This window comes from Corvus moneduloides, chromosome 3 (genome assembly GCF_009650955.1).
Source record: "Corvus moneduloides isolate bCorMon1 chromosome 3, bCorMon1.pri, whole genome shotgun sequence".
Classification (NCBI taxonomy): domain Eukaryota; kingdom Metazoa; phylum Chordata; class Aves; order Passeriformes; family Corvidae; genus Corvus; species Corvus moneduloides.
This window is the reverse complement of record NC_045478.1, coordinates 16,040,760-16,062,083: the sequence shown is the minus strand read 5'-3', so window position 1 is coordinate 16,062,083 and position 21,324 is coordinate 16,040,760. Positions and strand designations below refer to the sequence as shown.

Here is a 21,324-nt window from a genome sequence, read left to right as displayed (position 1 = left end):
CATGTGGGGTTTTTTCAAAAGAGCCAGAAACAAACCTCTATTTGCTGAATTCTCAGATTTGATATTAGATCCCAACGTGTAACTCCATTTTTATCATAGCCTCTAAAACCAAACCCTGCTGCATTATTAATTGCATCTGCTGCAATGAGACAAAAAGAAATAAATTATTAACCGTCTGTATTACAAATGGTGCATCATGTAGTTTGTTCAAAACATTTATCACATTTTAAAGACTACATTTATTTTTTCTTTTAAATACTGAGGATGACTTGAACAAACAGAAAACAATCCAAGCAACACCAGCCTCCAATTCATAAACTTGTACAAAAGCATGAGAATGAGAGGTAGCAGTAGCTACTTCACAGTACAGATGTTCCCTGTCTCCCATACCACCTACTTGGACTTGCTTGACCAAGCAGACAGAAAAACAAACTCAATGAGATGCATCAAGACCACAAAACAGTGGCTGGTTGTAATGATTTGAGACAGCAGCTCAATGCTCAGATGCATGACTTTGGTCTTCATTATGCAGCAACAGTGATACTTAAAGCATAAAGATTAAATTGTGTGATTCCCTCTAAGCAGGTGCACATTCACAGCACCTCACACAGAGCAGCACAAACCTAACAGAAGAAAACAGTAATTTTCTACAATTTCCTCAGCTGTATTTTTCAAATTAGGATGGCCACGTACAAGGCAGTGAGGTGTTTTTGAATTTATAATATTTTTACTTCCTTGTGAAATTTTTTTAAAAACATCTTTGAAAGCGACAAAATTTGCTGCCTTACATCTGATGTCATTATGTCAACTTCAAACACTGGGCAATAATTTTATGCTCAATTAGAAACAGCTGGAGACACATACTCCATAATGTTTTGCAAGCTAGAATACAAAGATGATAACTAGAGTTAGACTACAACTACAGTTAGTAATCATTTTATTAACTAGCATTTTAGTATTCAAGTAATTCATTTCATTAACACATTTTTTTAAAGTGCAAAGAACAGTAATGTACAACTCAAAGGTGTAAGATTCAGTAAAACTTTTAAAGCCGCTCACATTCTGCTCCTACCAATGTAAGTTTAGATGAGACAAAGTGGAAAGAAGGCAAAAAAAAGCTACCTAACAAACTAGAAGTACAGAGCTGGTATCGTTTATTTTCTTCGGTATTTTCCAAAGGAATGCTAGCTCTACACTGCTAGCAAGTGCAGAAGGAGGAATCCAACTGAAGTATTAAAGGCAAAAAATAACCCAAATAAAATTATTCACTTTTCAGATGACTACTACTATTTACAGATGATGATATGGGTATGTAAGACCACAATATACAAAAGTATTTCTTTCCACAACAAGCCCCAGAATTACTATATCCAGACAAGCTGAAAGCATTTTATTCATTTACCAGGAATGAAACCAACAGCTGTAAATGAGTCATGCTGCTCTGCTACACTAAAGCTTTCTTTATTGAATTGTTCCCACAGATTCTCTTTCAAAAGAATTATGAGGCAAATATGTAAAACTGGAGAGGAGGAGGAAGCTGATGAAATCTGTTGTCTGAACCACTTCCAAGATGTCAGCTTACTTAAATAAAGCATCTTCTTGCTGTATGTGTCATTTTTTTTACAAGTAACATGAGGGGAAATGCAAAATATTCCTTAAACTATATAATCTATTCAAGTGTCTTAAATAAGTTACTAAGCATGTTGTCCCACCAGTCATTCAAACTTTTAGTAAACAAATACTAAAACTGAAGCGTCAACCCATCAAATTCTGAAAATGCCACCTACTATTAACAGCAGTATCATGCATCTGAATTCCAAAGTATTAATTTTCCTTCATGATTGAATAACATCAAGCAAATTACTGATAACTAACCACAGAAAGAGGTTAAAATTAACTTTGAAGATATGCCAAAAAGAAAGGTATCAAAATAAATTTTTAAAAAGCCACAAACAAACAAAAAGAAAGATTTAACATCAGACCAGATTTACTACTAATTTTTTTTTAAGTTCATTGTTCACTGAAACACTATCACTCTCCAAAACTCCTTATGTTTCACTCAGACTTGTAAAGGAGACTATGATCTCATTTGCAACACTCTCCCAACACTGTGCTTAAATTTCTGATAGCTTTTGTTTCTCAAAAAGAGAGACACTATTCAATGTACTTAATACCTCGAAATACTTAAATGCAACCAGGTTTTCCTAAGGCCTCAAGAGGGCACTGCCACTTGTTAATACACATTTAAGTGCGCACATCTCAGATGATTCTCAGTACATGCTCTTTCTGTTATTATTATATTTTAAAACGTATACTTACCTAAAGTCCATGCAAAATAATACTTGGGTCTGGCAGCCATAAGAGACACATATAGGTAGAAAAACCTTACAGGCCATGATGCTGTAGCTCTGAAGTTATCATCAATGTTGTATTCCACAGGCAAAGTTTTTGTAATAGTCATGTGGAAGAGTAAGGACAGTCCACAGATCAAGAGTTTCTGTGCCACAGCTATCTGAAAATTTAAGATGGAGATTTTGTAAGCTTCATTTTTTTGTTTATCTTCTAGAAACAAAGGAAAGCTATAATCTTCCTTCCCTATAGATATATATATATGTATGTTAATTTTTTAGTAATATATATACTAGCAACTTTAAAATAGTTTTTAAAGAAAAAATCTCTATTTTATAGATCCTCAAGGAATATTGTTATATTAATCAAGGTGTAAGCATCACTTCTCCTGGCCAACACAACAAATCCAGTCTGACTACAATGAGCCAGAACACCTTTTGCAACTCAAATTTTTTTTCTTGTCAAATTACTGAAGCAATTAAACTGTTAAGACATCATAAAACATATAATCTAGGACAAGATACTATTACTACTGCAGAGATTCCAAAACAATGGCAAAGCTTCAGTTTCTTTTCAGGAATCTTTGCCATAGTGCAGGTGTTCAATTGCTGCCCAACTCAATACATCAATCATCTCTGTTGGATTATTACAGCCTCTAAATTCTAAACCAATTAAAATACTGAAATGATTTATGAATTTCAGCCCAAATTTCAGTCAATCAGTTCTAGACAGACCTGTTTTCCCAAACAGAGTGATCAAGCTATAATGGGACAAATAATATGCTCACAGATATGTAAAAGTGTGTTTTTCATGTAGGACCTACTCAGATTTACTTAAAACTCAGCTTCGCTATAACCACCACACCAAAGAGTATGCATTTTTAGTAAAACATTTCTAAGGTTCTATTATAAAACAAACAGAGCAATAAATGCCTGACACTGACTGTTCTAAGTCACTAGTCTGATCCACATCCCAAGGGCAGACACCATGTTTTGTGAAAGTCCCCAGTAACATACTAAACCAAGCACCTACAAAAGAGAAGTTGGAGAGCTAATTCATTTAAATGCAATTTTCAGGTTTTTATTTTATGTAATCTCGATATTTAAACATTACAGTTTTAATTTACATTACAATTCTACAGATACTAAACTTAACAAGAAAACAATCAATCTACTTTTCTTTGAAGCATCAGAACAAAAATATAACCAGAATCTTTCTGTCTATGCTGCTTCCAGTACACTCGCCCAAAGTTTTAAGGATAACATCCTGTTTCACTGAGAGTTCAGCTCCACATGTCTAGTTCCAAAATAAAGGGCAATTCTGTTCCACGATACAGAATGGAGCATTAAATGGCCAATTGAAAGCACACACTTTGGCAAGATACATGGTATCAAAGATTCACCCAGTTGCAGAGTAAGAAGTGGTACAACCTGATAAAAAAATAGACTTGGAAAAGCTGTAAAACGGTGAGGGTATTTTTGGATATTGCATATATTTCACTTGGCTCATCTCAGAAGGTATTTCAGAGAGGATCAGGAATCCCAGCTATTTAAAAAAAAATCAACCAGATAATTCAGCAGGCAACTACCTACTAACGGTTAAAGCTGGTGTTTAATTATTTGTTTCTACTTGCTTTCTAATAAACTTCATGTTAATACTTTATTCTATTACAAGAGTTCAACGTGAAATGATCTCTCTCTTTGCTGTAGCAGAGGGAAAGCTCAGTTGGCTTAACACCTTCAGGATCTTATATAGAAATGAACGTTCACAAAATCAGTTACTACTAAAACTAATGAATCTTTAATTCTTGTATGTACTATCTGACAAACACAAAAATTTGATATTTGTAAATATCAGAAGGCATCACCCCGAAGTTCTGAAGACATTTGCAAGGATTTAATTTTAACGCCTAAGCCATAATTAGAAGTCATGCTCAATTTTGCATGAGAAATATAAGTATAAGCATGAATACAGAAAATAGGTGCTTTCCATCTGAAGATGACCACAAAGTCTCAAAAACATGTTTTGGCCAGTTATAATATAATAAATAAATAATGTTATCTCTGTTTAAAGGCTTGCTTTGTGCCACTGTCTCTATTTACCAATTTCTCTGTTAGTAAACAGAAATCATTCATCTGCCTATTCAATGCCAAATATGCTTTGTATTTCTCTTCTTAACTAAATTGACGAGGTGAAAACACCTCTTTTAAGGAAAAGCATCAGGGTTTCAACAAAATTTATTTTAAGAAAAAATAATGAACTCATACAAGACTCTGCCATAAAGTAAACTTTTTTATTTTAATTGCACTACTTCATTCAAGAATTATAAATCCCAGCATGCTGATACCATTTACAGGGATCAGAATCAGGGATATTAGTATCCCTAGAAAACTGTGATGGAGATAAATCTTCCACCTCTACAAAGTCAGGGAGCTGTTGTTTCCAGACTGGTTTAAGCAGAGTTTCTGAAGGCCAAGCCAAACACAGGCTGCAATGCAAAGCAGAGTTCTGCCCTGCCTCCACTCCTTCACTGGAGGTTTGGCTTGTGCTCCCTTAGGCTGAGTCAGACTAGAGAATCAAATCAGATGAAAACCTAGATTTTTGGCATTTTGTTTGGGGTGTGTTTGTTTGAAATTTTTTTGGTGGGAAAGTGTGGTGGTGTGTTGTTTGGTGGGTTTTGGTGGTGGTTTTTTGTTTGTTTTTTACAATAAAGTAGGTTCAGAGTAGATCGAATTATCTGAATCAGACTATGACACTGTACACTGACAGCAACAAAATCATTGTTCAATTACCTATAGAAATGCATCTGGTAAAACATTCATTCACTTCCTATTACTTAATTAACCAGGTTATTAATAAAACCCTCTTTGCCAAGGCATAAATGGGCAATCACCAAATTGCACAGTCACACAGGAGGGTTGGTCAGTTTTTACAAGGATGAAGTAACTTGAAGTTTAATTTCATTTATTCTCTAAAGTTTTCAACATAGCAAAATAACTGTTCTGTTAAGGAATTAAAAGACCATAAGATGCAGGATAAGTTTGACCTCAGAAGAAGCAGGATATACAAATTATTTTATAACAAAAAGGTAAAAAGACCTGGCTCATTTAGTTTTGATGAACTAGGCGTACCTGTATAAAAATATCAAATATGATCAACACTAGGAAGGGAAAAAGGTACTTAAGCTAGAAGACAATGCCAGAACAAAACTAAATGTGCATAAATTAGGTGGGAATATAATTAGGTTGAAATCTAGATATCTAATTGGAGAAAGGGGTTCAGGAACAGCTTTCTAATTGAAGAAATAATGGTAAAACACAGAGCTCAGAAATTTTAGAAATACATTACTGCATAAACACATATCATACATAAAAACAGATTAAAAAAGTAGGGAGGAATCTTCAAAAATTTTATTTGAATGAATTTGCTCTTAGGTTGATAAAGAATCAGTACATAATACATAATATTGGACTGTATTAAAGCACATTATTCTGGGGAGGCTGGTACCTCAGATAAAAATTATAGAGAATTAAGCAAGAACATTATAACCTGTAGGAAGATTCTGCATAATAAGCAAGAAAGCAGGTATCTGCTGACAGGAATCTTGTATTTTAAGGGTAGCCATAATAAAAAGAAACTTACAAAGACAGATATTAATTTCTGAGAGTTGACACCACTTTGAGCACCAACAAATGATAGCTTGCAAAAAGGCACAATAGGAGGGATATAAGAAGTAAGTTTTAATATGGTGACTCGATTCATTTAACATGCAATGAGCACAGCAAAAGTACTAAACCAAGTTAACATCATGCAGTCAACACACAGTAGAGAGGAGGAGGCTGGCATGAACTACTTTGGCTATGTAATTATATTTAACAAGAAATGAAACTTACTGTAACTCAGCTCAAGGATTATTTTATTTATGACATTAACATTTGCTGATCCCCACTACAATTCGATTTTTTTTGAGTTACCTAAAAATTTATTCTTCTTGAAATAATAAAAAATTTAAAGTATTCATATAAAGTTAATGGTATTTAAACATTCTTCTAGAACAAGACAATATTTTAATTGATGCAGCAAATGCAGTGAAATTGTATCATTCATCTTTCTCCAGAAGCACACAATACTCACTGGTGTTATAAAATGCAGCCGGATTTCTCTAACACCAGTTGGGAGATGAAGTATCAGGAGCATAAACAGCTTCTCATTGTTTTTATGTCAAAAGCTAATGCAGCATAAATCACAAAAGTTTCAAGCATCTTAAGAGCAATTAATTTTGAAGAAAACCACTTACCTGAAAGAAGCAGCCATCATAGGTTTATATTTATTTCTATTGACCTTGTCCAGAGTACTAGCAAGATTATGTGGTAAAAAGCCAGGAAGTCCTATCAGGGCAATCAGGAGATGTGTGTCCTGCAGTACTGACATGGGCAGATTTGGTTTACCTCCACTCATTTGCAATAATTTTACTACCTAACACTTTTCTGCAGAAATAGGATTTTAGTACACAAGACTTTCCTGGGCCAAAACAATGTTTATAAACGAAAGTGTCTGCAACTTTGTCAGTACAACACATCAAAGCAGAGCATGGGCCATGTGATGCCAATCTACACAAGGAATTCTCCCTGTGTCTTTCATCCTTCCTAACTTGCTCCACAGCTCACTTGTGTGAGCCTACATGCTCTGTCTACTTGTGGAGCAGCTTGAAGTGTTCATCCTCCAGACACTAGTTTGCATTCCTGTTGTGCAAGTTACTACAACCACACAAGAAGGGTAGAACGGAACATGCAAAGAGTCCTCACCTGCTTTGCAAGCATGGAAGTGGTTGGAGATGCCCCAACTGATTAGGAAGCACTCCCTGTTGGCCCAGCTGTGGGGCCATAACCTCTACATGGTAGGACACAACAAACAGCTAATGTGGGAACACCTTCATCTGTTCCACCAACAGCTGGTGTCACAACATGAGCAAAACATGGGCAACAGGTGCTGGAATTAGCAAAAGCCATCCATGTGAAGTGTTCCAGTTGACCCCATGATAATTCTGCCTCTTATGTGAGGTAAGAATTATCTTAGGCACACGCAAATTTAAATGCCCAATACATTACTATTTAAGACAATATGAAAAGAGTGAAAAAATAATAATCAGTACTCTGAGCATTAAACTAATTGGACTAAATTTTAAAAGTAACAAGTTTTATGAGCTTTTGATTTAAATTTTGGTCATACAATCTCTCCTGTAAGGCATGATGAACTGGACTATCTTCTCTACGTATTTGGTTTCTTCTCCAATAACAGACCAAAGGAAAAAAAAAGTATTATGTGGCTTGGAGTACTATTCATAGTGTTATGGCTAGTTCATCTTACTACACCTTCAGATCAAAATCCATCTTTAATACCTCTCTACATGACTGCAAGCATGAAAAATGAAACTACTTGCATGACTTTTTCCATTTGTTACATATGACTGGGTTTTTATACACAGTATATGCTCAGAAGTGAACATGCATGAACTGTTTTAATTTAAAGAAGGCTTTTTAGCATATAAACTTGTTAGGAAGCTCCAAATTAATCTGCTTTTATCCACAAGAGCCAGACTGGAAACCATGAAGAAAACCTGCCTTTAAAAAATAAGCATATAACGTTTTGAACAGGTAACCATTCTGTTGATGAATGAACTCCAGATACAGCTCAGCAGTTATGCCTGTAAATGAAAAGTGCAAACCAAGCTTTCCATGCAATGATTACATAAGCATCAGCACGGCAAGAGTCATACATCTTACATTTGGGGAAGGATCCGTTTGTTCATATTTTGTATCTTCCTTCCCATTTGCTTCAGACTGTTGCAGCTGGTATGATCTGCCTTCAATGAAAGTAATATAGTCTTTGTAAGAGCATAACGGGCCTGCCAGGATACCCATGAAATTACAGTTGTAACTTAAATACTCCAGTAGACTTGGCATGCGTCTGTAATTCAAAGACAAGCAATTCGTGAGATGGGTTGTGTAGCTCTTCAGGATTTCCACAGTAGGAAAAGTCATACTCCATGTTATCGCTTACTCTAACTGCAGTAAAAAGCACACGGACAAGAGCAGTTTGTCTGTCTTTGCAATCACAGCTTGAAACATTCTACACACAGCACTTCTTCCCAATCCATACTGAGCATTTTCAGACAGACCTCCTGAACTCTAATGACTCTCTCCTTGTTCAGTAGAGGTGTTTGACTGAAGCTGAGCCTAAGGAAGGAAAGGGAAGGCTGTTTTCCTAAGTGTTTGTTCAACTGTATTAAGTTCTCTATTTTTCCCTCAAAAATTGAATCAATAAACAAAGGTTTGTGTTAACTGGCAGTAATTTCAATTAAAGCAAATGTCTCAACACTCGCTTGCCCAAGAAAACACACTTTTTTCAAGTGTCCTGAATAAAAAAGGAGAAAAAGTAAGTTAAATACTGAAAAACAGAATTTAACAATGTTCCTTCACCAGCTACTTCACATGTGTACTGTTTACTAGTCTCCTATCTGATATGGCATTCATTTGCATAAACCACATAGAATGCTTTTTCTAAATAACTATAAAATCTACTCCTAGTGATATTTTTCAGAACAGATATACAAATCTAACTACAAATATACAAAAGCATGGATCTGTTTCTTGTACACTCTGTTTTGAATGTGAGCTGTAGAAATTGCCCAGAACATTAATAAAGCACACAAAACATCCCCAAAGCAGAATGTCTGAAAGCCTACCTTACAGCCAAACACCTCTGTGATGGAGTCAAGTCTTCATTTTTCCGAAACATTCCTAGGGAAGAGGACAGGAAAAAGAAAAAATAAAGACCAGCTAACCTCCCCTACATTAATTAGCTTCTTTACTCAGCAGAGAAAGCCTCATGCTGCAATGTAATTTCTCAATGCCTCAAGCAATTTCAGAGCTATTATGTCACATAACATTTTTGCTGGAGCTGGATCAAACAATTCTTACTGACAAAATTACAAACTCTCATATCTTCAGTTTTATCCAGCAGTGCCTAAACCTGAAATCACATGGATTTCAGGAAAGCATTAAGACAACCTGTAGAAAGTGTTAAAAAACCAATTCTCCTACATTGGTCAAGACTTTACAGTCTGCAGGTTTTAAAAACCTTTATTTCCAATTCCAGAAACTGGACAAGCCCCAAACATTGCATCAGTCATTACAGTTTTGATGCATAAAATGAACACATTCCAAGAGAGATTTCAGCAATTCAAAACTTATGGCAGACCTCAAGAACAGCAAGCAAAGGTTGTGACTAAGGTCCAGTGAAGCAGGCACGGCAGTAAAGGTGCTACAGTCTTTTCCCTGAGCGCTAACAAGAAGCTCTAAACCCTGCTAGCAGAAGGGGGCAGTCCAAGTCTAAGTTCGGCAGCAAGACTGAGTTTACCTTCTTGCCGTATGTGGCTATTTCTGAAATGCTGGTGACCTATCCCTGAAAAATAGTCTTCAAAATCTGTACTCCCACAAGAGAGAAAAGTAAAAAATAAGACTTTCAACACTTTTATTTATTATGAAATACACTGATTCAGGGGAACAAAAAAAGTAGAGATCCCTCCTTCAGACAGCCCTGGCTAGTACCAGCCAGCACTGCCTGCCAGAATGACCACTTCAGCTCCTCCTGCAGCCTTCTCTACTGGCTCAGACATTCCCACATGCAGCCATTTCCTGCTGTTCATATTTGCATTTTTTCTTTGCCATTGCAAGTACTAAAAACTTTATTTTTATGCACATAGCTTCCTAAAGGAAATCAAATTTATGGGATCACACATCAATTATCTTCCTCCACAGCAGTGCTTAAACCCAACAGCCAATTTCTAACCAAGTTTGATAATAGAGTAGTGTAATATAAATATGAAATCCCAACGTGCTTTATGAAAATACTTGTTTGTATAGAAAATCCTCCTCCTCTCACAGAACAGTTGCCTTCAACCCCACTCCTTGATACCAGTAAATCCATAGAGGGGAGCCCTTATACTTGATCCAAGCATAAGGTTTCAACTGGAGCCAATTTTCTTTAGATATCAAAATCAGTCAGCCTTATGAAAAAAAAGAGTGAGGGGCTGAGGGGAAGTAAAAGCTAATTTAATTCTATGACTCATGGAAACACTTGTTATCTACCAAGAAGATAACACTGTTGTCTTAGTGTGACCATGATCTACACACACGACTTCAAAACTACACTTTAGTCTTCAACAAAGCTGAGAATACAGAGGGGTTACCAACTTCCCATCTCCTCTCTTTCAATATGACCTGGAAAAATGTTTCCCTCGGTCCTAATCCTTCACAGTGGAAAATCATCCCCATTCATACCCATTCAAGGCGAGAAACTGAAGAACAAATTAGCACCCTCTAACTTCATGCAGCACCTTCTCTTCCTCATCATTACATTTTCACATCTTCTCCTTGGTTCTGTAGCAAAGACTTTTAATCTGATAAAGGTACTGAATAAAAAATGTGGAAGGAGCATTTTGAAAGATTCTGTAACCTTTAAGGTCATAATATTACAGTTCTCAGGTAGTGAATCTCTGAATTTAACACAAACAGAAATTTAACACAAAGACTCTAACAGATGGATGTAGATCCCACCACATGGCTAGTGCAGGGAAGTGTCCCATACAGAGCCTTCAGTCTCTCCTAGCCTATACAATGCAAACTGACTGGAGCAGGAGCCTCCTTTGCCATTATATTCCATACAAGTATTTTACCCTTAAGTCAGAAAGAGGAAGCGATCACTCAGTGTGTCCAAATGAACTTGCATAAAGCCAGATTAGCCACTAAATAAAGGTAATTAGTCAAATGAAATACTGCACATCATTGTGTGTGGTATGAAAAAGGAGGGAAAAAAACCTCAAACCTGAAACAGAAGAATCTAACCATTGAAATATGATCTTTGGTTTTGGAGAGGTAGGAGGAAAGAACTGGTCTATTTAAAACAGGTTTTAGTTATATACACACATACATATTAAGTCATTTAAGGCCCAAATAACTTTGTGAGCAACACACTTGCTGTCTCAAACGTATTGCATTCAAGTAAGCCTCCATTAACTTTCCATTTTCCTTTCTCACTAAAGTTTCTCTCCAGCCAGCAGATTCCTTGAGGTCAGGTTAGTGGCTTTCCCTGTTTTGGTTTTTGTTTGGTTGTTTGTTTGGGTTTTTTTAAATGCCTTTTCAGTGCCTTGAAGGCCCATTTATCATCTTTGCACAGCATGCAAGAACAAGGAAACCACTGGATCTCTGTCATAATCTTGAAAGCTTTCAGGAAGCTATCATTAAGGTTTTTTAAATCATAGAAAATATACATGGAAGAGGTGCTCTTGCATTGATGCTTATTCAATATGAGATGAATTAATATATACACATTCAATATTTCCCAGGCCCATGGGAACAGAAGCCTCGCAAACCACAGCTGTTCCCTACCTACTACACACTGGAGATGAAGAATTCCCACTTTAGCAGCACACTGCTGCTAGGGAACTCATGAGGTTTTGTAACATTCCTTCGGTGATTATTAGAATTGCTTTCTCCTGTCCTAAAGCAGAAGACTACCGCAACAACTGCAGCTCTTAGTTACTACCAAATCACACAGCAGAGATTAGAGAAAATGGGTTTCATTGAACATCTATTACAGAGGTGACACAATTTAGTCACTCAGCAACTATAACTCCATTTTCTCATCTGTAAAGGAGGGAATACCTCCCATGTTCCTTCCTTGGTAAAAGAATTTTGTAAATCATCAGTAACAAAATTTTTCCCAAGTGGTCTAGATCATGAGGAAGTTCTATCTTTACACTCCTTCTCTGGAGCCCATATCCTAATGGTAACAAACCCAACACCCTTAGGCACACAGCACTGTCCTGCCACATAGGCTTTATTATGGGATATTATGACTGCTTCTGTGGTTTCACTACAACAGTGTTTACAAACACTGTATCATGGCATCACCCCAGCTTTGTGGTTAAACTTATCCACTTTTCTATTTGTATGGAAATCCAGCTAATCAGTAACTAATAATGCTTAGACATAGGATTATATATTAATAATAAATACAGATCCTATTGCAGGCTCGGTTGCAATTACAGTAAATTTTGTGGTTCTGAAATGAATCACCAGCTGAGCCCAAATGCATGTTGTTATTAAAACATTTTAAGATCCAAAGACAGACAGACAATAACAGTTTTAGTTGTTACTACTACTACTTTAGTTGTTACACTGGCAGCAACAAAGGCAAATAGCTACGAATACCCACAGAGTAAAATTGGAAAAAACCTACAAAAAAAGCAAGAAAATTTATAAGTTTTAATATCCAGAGAGCCAAACAAGCAAAATGCAGGCACAAAACTATACTTGAAGACTTAGAAGGGGAAAAATACAATATAATTCCTTTAACCACTAAGGACACGTACTATAAAAAAATAATTTGGTAACTGATACTGAAACAATAATCACCATGCTATCACTATCATAAGAGAGAGCACATTAAAAATTAAAAAAATAAAATTAAGAGGTAATTGGAGAAAGAGCATTAAAAGGAACTCCTAAGCATAATAAGAAACCAGCAAGTTAACCAAAAACCCCCAAAACGGCACCACACAGCAGTTTCACTGATATAATTAACAGAAATATTAGAAAGCAATGTTTTTTGTTAAACAGCTGCAAATTCTTTGTTCTAATAAAAAATACAATCCTTTTTCTCCCTTAACTCTGTCATTAGCTTGAAGTATTGCATAAATAAATCTAAATCTTGCCACAAAGAATTAATATGGACACCAGCAGTTTCCAAATACGTAAAAATATTTCTGCCTTTAGAATACACGTGAGATGCCAGGGATAGTCAGCAAAAAATACAAAGCAAATGTTAACACACTGACTACTCATTTTTGGCATTGCTCATTTGAGTAACAAGGAACTGGAAGGTAAGAACTATCAAAGACCAAAGTTCAGAATGTAAATCAGAATACATGAAAGACATACTTCAAATCTCTTCAGGTGTAAGTTTGTGATCCATGCAAACTTCTGAAAAGTCTGTATTATACAGCAAGCTTAAAGTACAGAATCACAGAATAGGCTGAGTTGGAAGGGACCCACAAGGATCATCAAGTCCAAATCCTATGCAAACTTGCATTTAATTTCCCTGCTTAAAAGAAAAAAATCCCTTACAATGAGAGCACAGGGGTGTAACTGTTACAGGGGTAGCTGTTATTGTTCATGGGATTCCACACTAGCTTTCAACTTGGAATCAAGCATATCCACTTAGCTAGACAGATACTTGAATATGCAGCATGAGTGAGTGCCCTCTCTAGTTACATTCAGTTCACTCCAGGACCTTCAAATGAAACCAGCTGAACACAACAAACTGGCTGCCACGGAAAGATCAAGTCCAGAAGACTGGCCTTTACCACAAAACCAACCTAGCTACAACCGGAATCTTGACGTTTACCAGGAACTTCCAACACACCAACACTTTTTTTTCAGCTGTTTATTTTCATTACTCTCCTTGGATGTACTGGTAAAAAATGAGGGAGGAAAATAAAGTAATTGGTGATTAATATAGCCAAGCTGATGTGACTAGAGGCTCAGTGTGCCATTAATCACTTAGTAGAATGATTTTCAACATTATCTCCTCTCCCATCAGTATATCTCTAAGTAATTTCCAGTGGAAGCATGGACCTTTGTACAGTGAACAAAAGCTCACTGAGAGCAGGGCTTGTTTTCATTAACTTTTCATGAAGGATCCCTTTTAGGCTAAGGTTAAAAAACTTTGCTTTAATGGAATCTTAGTCTTCCTTGTATTTCTTTTCTTAGCATCTCCTGACACCAGACTATCAGTTGCTCCTGAATTCACACTGGTCACATCAACTTTTGAAAGTCATGTTCACACTGCAACTGCGACATCCAGCTCAAAGATTCTGCTGAACTGCAGACACAACCAGAGAGAAATCTTTCCAATATACTGTCAGCTACTCCACACTGGCTGACAAAGACTTCTGAGGTCAACAAGGAACAAAATTTCAAGACTGATACTGAAAATTCAGTGGAATCTATACAGAAATACAAAAGAAAATACAAATTATCTGAAAAATCTAGTCTAGTTCATGAAGAAAGTTAAGAATAGAGCTGACTAAATGAAACATTTGTTTCAAGATTGCCAGGAACACTCACATGCTTGTTCCATACCACCACTCCACTACTTGTGCATGATGTCAGCAAATTCAGAATAGCTCTTTCCCCTAGCAAAATAATAGTAAGAAGAAGCATTCCTGCTTGATACTAGAACTATTACTTCCTTATAATAACCTGTTTCCACTACACTACTGTGTACACAACTACACTGTTGTGTACTCCGTACTTCAGTTGATTATAGCTTGCAAGATTACTACTTCTGAATGTATTTTCTCTGGAAGTTAAACATCAACATCTTTAACCAACTAGATATGCCTAGCATTATTTATTTTCATTCATGCAAAAATACTTTAAAAAGGTCTTTTCCCAACTTTTGATATTCTGAATGTTGTTGCCTACAGGCTTCTCTAGACAATACCACTTAACAAGAATGGGAAAAAATATGAAACATCAACAGCACCAAAGCTAGGATGCATATGAGACAAAAGCACATTGAACTTCATGCACAAGGTTAATAAACAATTTCAGAACAGCAGGCGTCCTGATTCGGGTGTCTGGAGCTACACTCCCAAATCTTCAACTGGACAGGTTTATTAGATGACATTTTCAAACTTTAAAATGAAAATTACTCCTTTGAATTTAAAGGTAACTAAAAACCTAGCCATCCCTACCCACAAAAGCCAACATTAGGATTCTTTGTCACAACTAGGGCCCCTTTATCTGATGGATACATCTGACAGGAGAGAAGACAAACATAATTAGACAATCTCCCTGTTCACAGCAATATGTTAGCAGTGAGTGTAATTATGATACTAAACAAAGTGAAACCCTCAAAGGTTTTATAAAAATCAGCGTATATGGCACAAACTAGGGCAGTACTCAAGAATTAACATTTTAAAACTAAAGGAGTTCCACAACTGAAATTACATGTGCTTTTTCTATCCACCCATCAGCAACAGAGATATCTGAATCAGGAAGTTCTTTAGTTAACTCTTACAGTCAATACCCTAGCCCAGAACAGTATCAGTGGTCTTTAGACACTGACTCCAGCAGTGTCACTGGTCTTCTGAAAAGTCATATCTTCTGTACAGTGTCAGCATTTTTAGAGCTTCTGTAGAGTCCAAGCAACATTTATCAGTACTTTCATTAGTAAGCATCAAAAGAAACAATTGAGACACAAAAATTTATTTTGCCTTGAAATAACAAAACTGGTCTAAAGTAATTCACTGAATCATCATGAACTTTCCTTAAATTTATTTTGTATGGAAAATTAAACACAGTGAAAAATCTTACCATCATGAATCTCAAATGCCAAACTAGTGATCTTCTGTGTAATTATCATCATCGGACTGTTACAAAAAAAAAAGGAAGAAAGAATAATTTAGATACAAATTCAGGATTTTCTTTCACATATAAATACCAGGGGAAGTTTATATTGGGAGTCCCGGTTAGCTACTCCAAGCTGGAAGATCTTCAATGCAAGGACAAGGTGATTAGTTTTTTAGCTCAAACCACTACAGTTTTCAATGCAATAAGAAGAATTAAAGCCTTAAATGTAGTATTTGATAACACCTGTCTTTTATTGCTGCATTAGGTTGTACAAATATAGCCAAAATATTTCACATGTATTTTCTACTAACATAGTTGTTTTGGTTTTTTTTTTTACAGTGAGAAGAGTAAATAAAAAAGGACAGTAAGATCAATTTATATTCATTTTAAGTTTCAGTAGCAGTAAACAAAGGACAAGAAAACTACAGCAAAGTTGAATATTAAAGTAAGTTATTTAGCTATGCAGACCACTTCCATGGTTTCTACTAACACCTGATCCTATGTTTGCTTTTTCCATTGAGAATTATTTTTTGCTTCAAGTAAACATATCTGGCAAAACAAAAACCCAGCATAAGTATGCTGGCTCCAACAGAGCTCACTTTGTTCTGAATTTGGTACACTTGAGTGAATCTTAAACTGTCCAAGAAATATTCTGCCCTGGCTAGCCAAATCAGTTTTGTACTGAGAAATTATACGATTTTCATAGTATCTAAAAGCTTTTGCCTGATGTGAATCTCAATATCACAAACCCCCTCCCTGGGGTAGGGAAGGGATAGGGAATGCAAAAAGTAAACTACTAGAATTTAGAAATTTAACTTTGAAATCAGATCTCAAAAAACATATCAGGAACTGTATTTACCTAGAAGTATCTAAGCTGGAGACAAAAAAAAACCCAAGCCAAAAAAATAACAACAACCAAAAAAAACCAAACAAACAAACAAAAAAAACAAACAACAAAAAAACCCCAAAAAACAAACAAAAGCCCCCCACAATAAAATAATCATACTGTACAATGGGCAACTCATGTCTTGAGTGCACTTGGCATTTTTATAACACATTAAGTTGGCACAGAACAACAAATCCAAAAGCCACCAGGTCCTCCTTCATTAACAGGGCTACACCAGTATTTTTGCCATATGGTTCAGTCCATCAAACTGATAATTTTTTTTTTTTTACGTAATGGTTAAAATTGGTTTCAAAGCACACAGTTATTTCCAGTCCTCAAAATGTAATTGGGGGAAAAAAATTTCTACTGTACCAAAAAATTTCTACTGTACTGTGCCCCAAAATCCTGGTATCAAGACTAGAGTGACATGCAAGGGTCATAAAGGAAGAAGACTAAACAGGAACAGATACTCTGGTAAATCCCTCATACCTCTTTCTAACATTTAAGCTGTAGGCCTGCCTGGTGCTGGCAGAAATCCCCAACTGACTCTAAATATAATGGGTTTTCTTTCTGTAGGCAGACATGTGACAGCATGGGTCCTGCCTGGTGGAAGGATGAAGTCCAGGAGGATCTCAGTCAGCCCTTACATTCATTCCAGATGATAAATCTGTCATTGTTATCATAGCAGACCCTGGTATTCTCATTTTGTTGATTTTTTGTTTTTTTTTTTTTTCCTCCTGAAGTGGCTATTCCAGTATCATCAAATATTTGGCTGAGGAGCAACAATCTAGAGACTAAAAGAGGAAGAGTCCTTCCTGGCACAGTGAGGCTGTGAAGTAGGATTTTAACAATCCCTTTTAGGTGCTGGCAGAAAGGCAAAGGAGGCAGCTGGGATCTGTTAGTACTGCAGCCAGGACCACACAGCTCTCCACAAGCAATTGCATCTCCAGCATGAGGTGCCCTCAGCTTTCTCCACTATCAGTGCAACTGAGACCTTCCTTCAAATTTTGAGCAGATTTTCTCAGCTTGGGCACCCCAGACAGGCACTGCATGCCAGGAGAAATATCTAGGTAAACACACATTCAAAGCTCTTTTGGGGCTAACCACTATATGAACCCATGCCAACATCTTTAGAAGAACTTGCTCATGCTGGAGTTCAATAGCTGGTTATGCAACTTTAGTTACTTTCTTGATCTTACTTTTTCCTTTCCCAGAACCAGAGAAAGTTTTCTTTCTCTGCCTGTTTTGGAAGTAATCTCTGTCTCGTGTTAAAGGAGCATATGCAGTGTATGCCAGAGATTTAATGTGATATGCATACATCAAGCTCCCAAGTTGGTACATGAAAGGGTGGTTTAAATCTGCCATCTCAAACATACAATCAGAATTGGATCTAGGCTTCAGAACAGTTCCGTCCAGAGCACAGAGCTCATAAATCATGGAATAGTTTGGGTTGGAAGGGACCTTGAAGATCATCTAGCCCCATCATCCCTGCCCTGGGCAGGGACACCTTCAATTAGATCAGGTTGTTCAGAGCCCCATGCAACCTGGCTTTGAACATCTCCAGGGATGGGATGTGGGAATCTTTGGACATGTTTAGACCTAGCAGAAATCTCTGAGCTACCACTAAACCATCAGAGCCACAAAGCCAGCTGCTATCTGAAAGCAGTACAGTCACATTTGAGCGATGGTGTGCTCAAGCTCTACTAATTATGTTGAGAACAAGAACAACAAAGTGCAATTACACTGCTTCCAGAGTCAGCTCAGAGCTTAGATCACTGCCAAGGTTGTACACTTTGGCCCTACAGTGAAGTGGAAGGGACAGCATCTGGATTACAGTTTCACTAGTAAAGGTGAAATTAAATTCAACATCAGTAAATCTAGTGTCTTTATGCATATGACTCTGTTGCAAGCTCTCATTATAGCCAGTGCAGATGTAGTCAATAGAGTCAGGGGCATCTGACAAATGACCCAGTTCACACTCAGGTAGATACTTAGTGCTGGGTCAGCTGAAATGCCCTCCAGGCTTTACTGTCCACATCGATCACATCTCTGCTGACTACAACTGGAACTTGGATATCTGGCTTGAAGGCAGACGCTTGGATGTAAGACAAATGTAGAAAGATGTTTCGGAAGGTAAGAAGATAAAGATGACAGAAAAGATGAACTCAACCATAAGAGCTTTTGGCTTCAGCCTACAAGTTAATTTCCTGGACTATATGCCTGTTCCCAATAAAGACTGAGAAGTAACAAAGCTAACAAGTACAACTCTACCACAGGTAATGTTAAACTACGAAGACCACTGCCACTCAAAGTATCCCTGGAAAGTATTTAATGCATTATTTTAAGCAGACTAGCAAATACTCCCCCATTTCTTTTTTTCCCCTAGAATACACACTGTCCTTTAAATCAACAAAAGCACTATCACAGTAGCAAACTTGTTTATAAGAAATGTTGTGCTTCACATCTCTGGGTTTGCAGCAGAAAGAAGAATTACCAATATGGTTTATTTTTATTTTGCCTATTTAATTCTGTTTTGCTCCTATACAGTTCACTATATATAATGAAGGCACATAGAGACAAAACTTCCTGCTGCCAAGGAATCTGTGACTACCTCACCATCCAGGTACCTGTCTCCTTAGCTTTCTCCTTCTGGAACATTTAACATAAAACCAAAAAAGAAAGAAGCTAAAAGCTAAATTCCATAAAATATTCAGATTTTCCTCAAAAAGTAGTATTAGACTGTGCCAGGCAAGCAAGTACACCAGACACAATTCAAGGTTCATCATGCTGTCAAAGATGGTAGCAGAGACTTTAAGGGAAGACCCAAAGAGAAAAAATTCCCATAGTCACCAAATCCTTTATGCCATTCAGACAGGAACAGGAGGCAACAGATAACACCTTGGTGGTTCTAACAAGACACAACTGTTAACAAAAATTCTCAGTTTGTATGATTAAAGCACAGTTACTTACATATTTGCATGTGTGCCAATTGCACATACATGCTCAGCTTTCTTCCAAAGTTTTAAAGGTCGACAAAATTAACTGGGGGTGGGGGGGGGGGGGGTGGAGAACCAATAAAAAACCTCCTGCAACAACAGATACAGTATCACTGAGAAGGAAAGATTATTTTTCTCCTTACCCAGAAAAATCAGCAGAATACTGTCCATAATCAAAGATATAGACCCTAGTAATTTGGCACACAGTGAGGTATCCTAAAGCGAAAACAAAGCAATACCTAGAAAGAAAATGGGGAAAAAAATTTCAATTAAAAATCATAAACATTTCTCCACTGAATAAAGTACCTTTTAAATAGAGTTTAATCTCCAATTATTTTTAGTGAATTTTACATAATAGAAATTTGTAATTACACTTTTATTCTGCCTGAGGGGTTTTTTGGTAATGTTTATTTTATGCAAGCATGTACTTTTTTATTTTAAAAGTGTGTAGTAGAACCATATAAATTCTGTTGTCATTACCCAAAATATTTATTCACATAAATAAAGCCTAGAATTTATAATTTTAAGCACCACTGTAAAAACTGGAAGTCCTATACAGAAAAAATTATCTGTTGTTTTTGTAGTTCAGAGTTTATTTTTGTCTGTATGACTATAGAAGTTTGGAAAATGATATATCAAATAATTTCCATTGCATGTACTGCTATGCATTCAAAATTCAGTACCACAAATACTATTGCTGCTGTTTTTGAAGGAACTGGAAAAGGCAATTAATTTTAAAATACACATATTAAAACATAGCTCAGTGAAAAACGAACAGGATGCCTTTTGTCTTCTGTTAAGCTGGTCCTGAGCAAATCTAAGAAAAAACACATATATGAACCACCTTATAAAAGTGTTATATGTATGATAAAATTAGTTTTACATACCATTTTCTCAACAACACACTAGTGAGAACTGATTTGATACCTCACAAAATCTGCCAGATATTCTTTGAAGTCCAAAAAGACAGTGAATGCCACCAGGAACTTAACTAATCCTTTAGGATTTTAATGTATGAACTGTACAGTCTTTATTTCATGTTCACAAGACTGATGTGCAATCCCTACAGCACACCATATAACGCATCCAAAATCCAGTTAGAATGAAAATATTCATACAACAAACTGAAAATCACAGCCAGGACTGGATTTAGGTGAACTAGTGAGGGACACTGCAAGAAGACCTTGGAACATGACTTTCCTTTCTTTTCCAGATAAATATTTCGCAAAACCTTCTTAACATAAGAAAATCTAAGGTCTTAGAAATTATTCTTCAATCTGACAGTTGCTACACAGAACACTTGCAGGTTAACCTTTAACTGAAAAATGTGCTAGATATATACCATTTAATGTATTAAAACATCCAACTTTGAAATTACAGATTACCTCATATACCATTAAATTACATCTGTTTCGGTGAAAAAAATAGTTTTAGAGGGTCTGTTTCAGCAATAGTTTGTTTTCTGTTTTCATTAACATTAACAATTCAGAAACAGTACTCTGCTGGGTGACTAAGTGGTACAAAAGTGTTCGTAGTAAGAATACGCTGGCACAGGTCGCCCAGAGAGGTGACAGATGCCCCATCCCTGGAAACATTCAGGGTCAGGTTGAAT

The 21,324-nt window shown here is 36.4% G+C and overlaps 1 protein-coding gene across 5 annotated transcripts in view; it reads right to left on the bottom strand.

The window, feature by feature from the left end:
• MBOAT2 (membrane bound O-acyltransferase domain containing 2) overlaps positions 1–21,324 on the bottom strand; it is a 97,616-nt gene that overhangs the window by 15,027 nt on the left and 61,265 nt on the right. For all 5 annotated transcript variants that reach the window (XM_032104333.1, XM_032104336.1, XM_032104334.1 and 2 more), the window contains 6 exons: positions 19,856–19,951; positions 15,795–15,850; positions 9,095–9,149; positions 8,133–8,316; positions 2,320–2,512; positions 36–139 (listed from right to left, as the gene is read on the bottom strand). In XM_032104333.1, coding sequence (XP_031960224.1) covers positions 36–139; positions 2,320–2,512; positions 8,133–8,316; positions 9,095–9,149; positions 15,795–15,850; positions 19,856–19,951 — 688 coding nt within the window. The remainder of the gene's footprint in view (positions 1–35; positions 140–2,319; positions 2,513–8,132; positions 8,317–9,094; positions 9,150–15,794; positions 15,851–19,855; positions 19,952–21,324) is intronic.